Source organism: Trifolium pratense, linkage group LG1 (assembly GCF_020283565.1).
Source record: "Trifolium pratense cultivar HEN17-A07 linkage group LG1, ARS_RC_1.1, whole genome shotgun sequence".
Lineage (NCBI taxonomy): Eukaryota > Viridiplantae > Streptophyta > Magnoliopsida > Fabales > Fabaceae > Trifolium > Trifolium pratense.
Window position 1 is genome coordinate 25,854,264 of NC_060059.1, and position 7,718 is coordinate 25,861,981.

At 34.0% G+C, this 7,718-nt stretch overlaps 3 protein-coding genes and 1 non-coding gene across 4 annotated transcripts; 1 reads left to right on the forward strand and 3 right to left on the reverse strand.

Moving 5' to 3' along the window:
* Positions 1–381: 381 nt before the first annotated feature.
* On the reverse strand, positions 382–4,280 carry LOC123902155 (peroxidase 5-like). Its single transcript, XM_045951815.1, has one exon. The coding sequence runs from the start codon at positions 1,641–1,643 to the stop codon at positions 636–638; it is 1,008 nt and encodes a 335-aa protein (XP_045807771.1). The 5' UTR covers positions 1,644–4,280; the 3' UTR covers positions 382–635.
* Positions 4,281–4,403: 123 nt separating this feature from the next.
* On the reverse strand, positions 4,404–5,575 carry LOC123902156 (autophagy-related protein 8i-like). Its single transcript, XM_045951816.1, has 5 exons — positions 5,386–5,575; positions 5,245–5,300; positions 5,062–5,114; positions 4,823–4,941; positions 4,404–4,723 (listed from the first exon to the last, which is right to left on the reverse strand). Exons 1-5 carry the CDS (start codon positions 5,423–5,425, stop codon positions 4,626–4,628), a joined length of 366 nt encoding a protein of 121 aa, XP_045807772.1. The 5' UTR covers positions 5,426–5,575; the 3' UTR covers positions 4,404–4,625.
* Positions 5,576–5,638: 63 nt separating this feature from the next.
* Positions 5,639–5,711, forward strand: TRNAF-GAA. Its single transcript has one exon. It is a non-coding gene; the product is annotated as a tRNA-Phe (tRNA).
* Positions 5,712–6,294: 583 nt separating this feature from the next.
* Positions 6,295–7,683, reverse strand: LOC123902157 (RING-H2 finger protein ATL11-like). The gene has a single exon (XM_045951817.1). The coding sequence runs from the start codon at positions 7,520–7,522 to the stop codon at positions 6,377–6,379; it is 1,146 nt and encodes a 381-aa protein (XP_045807773.1). The 5' UTR covers positions 7,523–7,683; the 3' UTR covers positions 6,295–6,376.
* Positions 7,684–7,718: the final 35 nt, after the last annotated feature.

Genomic DNA, 7,718 nt, shown 5'->3' on the forward strand with positions numbered 1-7,718 from the left:
CACAATTCACAAGTTTTTTCTCTAAAACTGCTCTTGCATTTGGATTACTACTGGTAATTTTGAATGGTTTTTTATACTTTAGGAAATTTTGATCAAAATCAAATCACATTAATTTGTTAAGGAAAAGTAGAGGCTGCTTAAAGTAAAAACCAAATTTTAATAATTTTGCTTTTCAACTAAATTTTCATTGAAGATAGTACACAACAAAACCTGCTGAACAACTTGCATATTGACTATCATATGTTTTCTATTATCAATGTTCTATTTAAGAATATGATTTGAATAATTTTGGATAGACACTTTTTTTTACTTTCATAACCGCATACAATTTGAAGAGGTCAACTGAATAATAAATCATCAAACAATCACCAAATCTTGTTAACAGAAAACATTGAAAGGATATATAATTCAAAGAGAGTAGTTCACTACTTTTTCATATTTTATTACATTGGATTGCACATACACACTTTAATTGATAAAGATTACAAACTATAAAGAATGATTCCAAACAAAATATAATAACATCAAAGAATGAAAAACCCAATCTTTTAATCCAAATAAACAAATTTATGAATAAAAAATAGCTTTGCATCTATGGACAATTTTTTGAAAAACAAAATATTAATCTGGTCCAGTTAATAAGAATTAACAATGCTGCAGCGCTCCCTAATCTCACCTTGAGAACCTGTCAACACATCTATGGAACCCATTTGCACCATAGCCTTAGCAAACTTCACTCTCCAGATTGCAGCATGTCTGGCATTTCTTAACACCATCTGCCTAGTTAAGTCGCTATCATACAACGTTTGATCGGAAGTTAATAAACCGCGGTGATTCTTCAACCTCATATAGTACTTGTTGTCCAAATCATTAGGCGTGGAACCATCAAACACCACTGTTGGGTCTATGTTTTTTACCTGTAACTGAGGTTGTGGTGGTGGACACTTGGATTTCAAGAACATAGCAAACTTAGGGTCCATAGATGGATCTTGAGAAAAAGTTGCATTGAAAGAATATAATCGGTTTGAGAAAGAAGAACAATGTGAGACACCAATAGAATGAGCTCCAGAAAGTGTAACCATTTCATCTGCTGATAAGCCTTTTGTACCAAAATGACTGATAAGTTTCTCTGCTTCGGTAGATGGTGGTAGTAGATTTTGTGTGACTTCGTCGAAGATAGAGATTCGACCATCTCTGCGTCCTGATGGTACTGAATAGTATATGCCGCCACTAACTTTGCGAGTACTGTCCCGAGCTGCAAAAGCAAGAATATCTGCACATGACACCGTTTTAGGACATGCAGCTTCTATTTGCGCCTTAGCTTCATTGATGACCTCAAAGCCGCGTAAACTTGGATTGTTTGCAGGATGGTCTTTCTCAGATGGGTTACCTGGTGTAGTTTCTAATAATACAGAACCATCGCATCCCCTAACAAAACAATCATGAAAATGCAATCTAATCAAACCAGCAGCGATGCCTGGATTGAGTGACACGGCTTTGTTTACAGCTCTTCTCACAATTGCCTCAGCGGATGGACATGTTGTCTTATAGAAACCAAACTCCAAAGATGTTGATGATGTCAATGTTGAAACTGAGAGAATAATTAGAACTAAGGTACAGAGTGTTGCATGCATTCTAACCATTGTTAATTTGTAGGATATACTGTTTCAATTGATGTAGTATGTATGTATCTTAGTTTTGAGTATTAGTGTGCAAGGAAGAGAATGGTATATATGGAAGTATATATGTTGTTGGATAGTAATTATGGTTGAGTTGGAGAATATATGCATCATGAGATGTGTATATATATATATAGGTTGGGAAATATATTATTGTAAATGGGAGGAGAGGAGGTGAGAGTAGGTCTTACTTTGCAAACAAAAACGTGTGTTGGCTGTAGCCTTCAATATTAGACAGAAGTTGAAGTAATCTACTTTTGAACCCTTCTTCTGGTTTTAAAGGCTATGCATAATTAGACGGCCATGGAGTATATTATATATAATATATTGAATAATTGGGGCAAGAATGGTTACTATTTGGCTGCTGCACTGCACCCACTTGATCACAAAAACATTCTTACAAGAAACATAGTATTAGCTTATGATTACCAGGTCTCCTGCCTTTTATTAATACAAATATGCCGACTTATATGCGTGTTAAATGTCATTATGCAGCCATGAAGAATTACAAAATATTAGTATTAAAAGAAGGTAGGTTGATTTAACTGGTAGAAGTTATTTTTATCAATCTAGGATTTTCAATTTTTAATCAAGTAGTGATTAATCATCTTGGTTAAGATCGGAGAATATCCAAATTTGATTAATGATCAAACTACTCAAGTGTTATGTCGGTGTTCTTTTGAGCAAAATATAAAATTATTAAGCGGCATAACACTACTCAAATATTATTCTATAATTTTTCCTTCTCCTACATACATATGTATTAAAGTTTTGGTTTAATTTTTTTGTTATGCAAATTTTTTTATATATAATTTGTAATCAAGTTGTCCTAATTTACTAACTACTGGATATAAAATATTTTGAGCAGTGCTATATGAAATCTTCCCGAAGCTTTATTTTTAGTTAAAAAAGAAATTGAAAACCTCTTTTATCACTTTAATTCCGGGTTTGGCGGAAAAAATGCAAGTAATGGTGTTAGTCGTGATGGCTTCATGAGAAGATTTCTTGTGATGTTTAGCATTTTTGAAATATTTTGTCATAACCATTTGTTTTCAAAGAGAATTGTGTCATGTTAATTTATAGTTCGGTTGAAAGATAAGTGAAATGGTAAAAAAAAATTAAAATGCAAGTGAAGCAGTCAATAATTATTTCGGTTAAAAATCAAACTCACATACTCTAGATCCATTCAACTTTAAATAAAACTCGTTAGCTACTTTACTTAAGTTCAGATATATGATTTAAATAAGGTAAATGTGTTATAAGAACTATATTAGTATTAGTCATGTATTGCTTTTTTAAAAAATTTATAACATAAGGTAAATACAAAAGATACTAAGGAATATAAGAAGGGGAACACCCTCCACACTCCCTTTCTATCAGTATCAACTTGAAGCAAAAATCTAGCATGGGACACATCTAAGACATGCATGCATAGGAAAATCAGCCAAATGATCTGTAAGAGGCAGATCATCAACATACATTTGCTTCACGAAGAGCGTACTGAACCTTTTGATCAGGGAGATAAGGTGAAGAACCTCTTTCAAAATGGGATTAATGGAGGAAACCAAAGTGATGTGGTTATGAATCATATTGACAATTAGGAGCGGCCAACATAACTTCCGAACCTAACCAAACCAATATTTGAATCACAGTTCTCTAACCTAACCGTGAAGAACCTTGTTACTGAACTGGTAAGAACCAAACTAAAACATAAGTTCAAAACTCCAAAATCAAAAATCAGATCCATTTCTCTTCTCAGTTCCCCTCTCACGTCCTCGTCAAAGGTAAAATCCCATATTTGAACTGAGATGAACATTTCAAAAAAAAAAAAAAAAAAAAAGGAAGAAAGAACTGAGATGAATAGATCTAAAATTGCGCACCTTCGTCGCAGCATCACCACTGTCGTAATAGAAGCTTCAGTTCACCATCTTCAGCTCGTGACCTCATTTAGTCCATCGCCATCTTCAGTTCGTCCACCTTCAAGTTCAGATTATTATTGTGTGTGCACAACAATGGTTGGTAGTGCTCACGAGTCACAAACACTACAATGACGACACCATGCCTGTGTTGTAATTATTCTTGCGGTTAAAGAATGAGGGAGGGGGTAATTTGGTCCGATAGTCAAAAATCAAAATTGAGAAAGAGTTAAGAAAAAATGGAGAATGTTTTGTCTGTATCTCTATGAAATAAATTGTTGCATAAAAGCTTTCCAGACAACAGAGGTTCAAAATTTCCCAATTTTGGTTCGGCTCAGTTCAAAGATACTTAATCAGTTCACCGAACTGTTATAACAGTTCAGTTTGGAACAAACCACTAATGGTTCAGTTCGGATTTTTTAACTATTCTGACAGTTCAGTTCACTTTTCTCTCCGAACCAAACCATGAACAGCCCTATTGACAATGATCAAAGAGTCTATTTCAAACACCACATGATGGGAGTTCAAATTTCTAGCCAACTGAATACCATGAAGGATTTCACTGGGTAAAGCTTCTGGAAATGAGATGAAACAGATATATGGGTACCAGTTTACAATGATAAATATGAGAAGACAGACATTTGTCTGGAGTTTTCTTAGTTGAACAAGTGAAAAGAGGCGAACAATACATGACATAATGATTATCAATAAAAAAAGAATGTAGTAAGGAAATTGAAAACCAGTCACATTTTGTTAAATTAATAACCAAGGATGTAATAATAATAATATCTTAAACAGGGATAGTATCTGCTAATAAGGCCAGTAGGAGCCGTTTCATATATCATCATCGGTCATGAATTCTCAAACCCATTATAGAATAACCCAAATGGTTCATTGTTATATATACACAGCATTGGGAAGGTACATAAATAAGAATGCATGCAATAATCAGTAAAACCATACATCAAATATTTACGAAGTTTCTGATACAAGGTACTTATCGCACATTCAGAGAGTTTAACAGTTGAAATTATGTACAGGATCCGAATGTTTTCTCGGTGCTATAATACATGTAAAGAAATCCATCATCTTCCTTGAATGATTTATAAACAGAATCCATCATACTAGCTGCAAAAACAATCACAAAACACAACGAAAAAACAATAAGAGCAAGTAACAAGAAAAAAAAAGTATTAAATTAAGATTAGCATAGTTGAAGTTTAGTACCAGTTTGAGGTAAAGTATTCTTGACAAATATAAAGAGAGCTTTTCCAGCTGGTAAATTAAGTCTGGAACTCAAAATATGAATGAAATGTCCAACTGACAAGTCTCGCGGAACAAGATATCTATCACAAATGATAAATTTTACTAAGTGAGTTATTTATTTGCAATATAATTACTCTAATTGTATATTGTTTTATGCATTAATCAAATGTAATCTTCAAATTTGATACAAGTGATCTTACTTTTTCTTCTCCAATTCAGGTAGATCGCATTTGGAATACCTTTCCACAATCACCTGAACAAGAACAAGAAAATAATGAATTATTCAACACTTGCAATTCAATTAGGGAAATATAGAAAAATCAATGAAAAATATAGGTTAATTAACGAAATTGAAATGAAATTGAGGAAGGGGATTTACTTACGGGGATTCGATCGGGGTATTTGGCGACAATTTCACGGGATTCTCCAAGCCTTTGTTCTACATACAAAGAAATTTTGAGAAATCTTAACATTGATATGATTAAATTAGATAAAAAGAAATTTGGAGGAAGAATTGAACGTACCGAAAGTAAACTCGTTCTGGAAAGATGAAGTTCGTCCCATTGTTATTTTTAAGTTGAGAGAAGAAGAAAGATGAAACAGGTTCCGATTGTGAATTTCGTTCTTCTAAGTCCTGTGCAATTCTAATATAAGACGGAACTTGGTTAAGACAAAAGACTTTATTTGAGAGATGATGAAGGTTGTGGATAAGCATAAACAGTTGTATTGTTGTTTTATGTTATGTTATATTGTGTTTTGTTAAACAATTAAATATATGCGGGGATAGCTCAGTTGGGAGAGCGTCAGACTGAAGATCTGAAGGTCGCGTGTTCGATCCACGCTCACCGCATTTTTTGTGATTTTAACATTTTGGCCTTCATTGAGTAGAAACGGTACTGGGCCAACGTATCGTTACCGGTTGGCCCATTTCTCCTTTTCAGTCTTATTCTTACTTTCGCAACATCATTTATCAACACATTTTTTCATGTTTGTGTAATTTCTTTTATTTTTTCTTCTTCAAGTAACTTAATTTCTTAGGTATTTTACATGTGTTGGCTCTCTAAAAACTACTAAAATGACTAAATATAAACCTAAAAACATCATATAAATTCCTGTAATCACCCCTTTATAAAACATGAAAGGATTGATTTAAATTGATGATGATGCTAACTAGTAATATATATTGAATTTCAAAAGGTAAAATGAAAATGTTTAAATTTAAAATAAGGGTAAAACTGAAATAAAAAATTATAATATATTTCATTTCTTCCATTTCTCAAACAATGGAATGATAATGTTGTTTCATGCCCATAAAATATCCAAACAGGATAATAGAAAACATGTTTCACTCCGCTCCGTTCTATTTCGTTATGTTCCATTCCACTCGTTTTAATATATCCAAACATAAGCTTAACCTAACAAACGATCCACAGTTTTGTTTACAATCAAATTTTATTATTGAATGGAAAAGAAGAAGTATTTCAACAAGTGACAATGATCAACTATTGCAACAAACTACACAGGAAACAAAAGATTGGACGATCGTTCACCTCCATAATTATCCATATTAACTTCCAAACACTTCACCGGAGATTTTCTAACAGATTTATTATTCCAACTGTTTCTAACGAACTCTAAGTTTTCTTCCTCCTCACTTTCAAACCTTTCGTAATGCATGTGACCCCATCCACTTCCACACCCAACACTTTTTGACCTATAACCGCGTGTGCCACTACTCATTCTCGTAAAACTCACACAACTTTGTGCACGTTTATGCGTAGTTGTATTCACCATCATTTGATGTCGTACTTCATCAGGTAACCTCAATGTAAACCTCTCACAATCCTCACCTGGTTGCACCAACACACCCGTCGAATTCGACCGTGATAACAAGATAACAGGTAAGAATCCTATAGATCTTGATCGTGTTGATGCACAATATGTGTGAGACCTACGAAGTAAATTTACCTTTGTTGAATGTTCCGCTTCAATTTTGTTTCTCTTTTGTTCCTCTTGAATACCATGTTCTACTTCTTCCTCATTATGATGTAATTCTCCTTCTGGTATTTGAATGGTTATAGTTGTAGGCACAATCGTATCGGTAGATCTTGGATCAAGGTTAGCACGACAAACAGGGCAAGTATTATGAGAAACAAGCCAAATATCAATGCAACCATGGTGGTACACATGGCTACATTTAGGGATTAAACGCAATGTTTCATCGTCTTGAAACTCATTCAAGCAAACAGCACAAGCCAAATTGCTTTTTCCAATCTTGTGTCCCTTCACGTTGGAGTAACGAAAAGTTGGGAATGTGTCGATAACATCTTGGTTGAGACCGTCACTTGGTTCGTTGTTTTGTGCCCCAAGACCACTTCCACCGGTAGGTAAACTGAGGTCGAAAACAACCCCTTGTTGACGATCACTACATCTAGATGAGTATAGAGAAAGGAAACCGGAGAAGAGGATCATAACGGCTACAATTTCAATGATGGTGGCTACTGATTTGTTGTTCTCGGTTGGATCTTCCGGTCCTAGTGGTTGACCAGTCACCGGTGGTAACATTTGTACGAGAGTCATAACAAGTAACAAAGTGAACCATGTTTGTCCACGATTAAAACTCAAGACGGTAAGAAGACTAATGTTTTTCATGCTAATCATTTGTCTGTAAATATTGATTTTAGTAAAGCATATACTTTTGCATGAATATCACAGGTTTGGTAACTATGAGCAAACGCTGGCTATTGGTAATATAGCCAACTTAATTGAGCTCAAAGGACACACGTTTTTAACTTTTCTAAGAAATCATTAAAAATATAAGTTGAAGTCCATTTAGTAGACATTATAGCTATAGCAT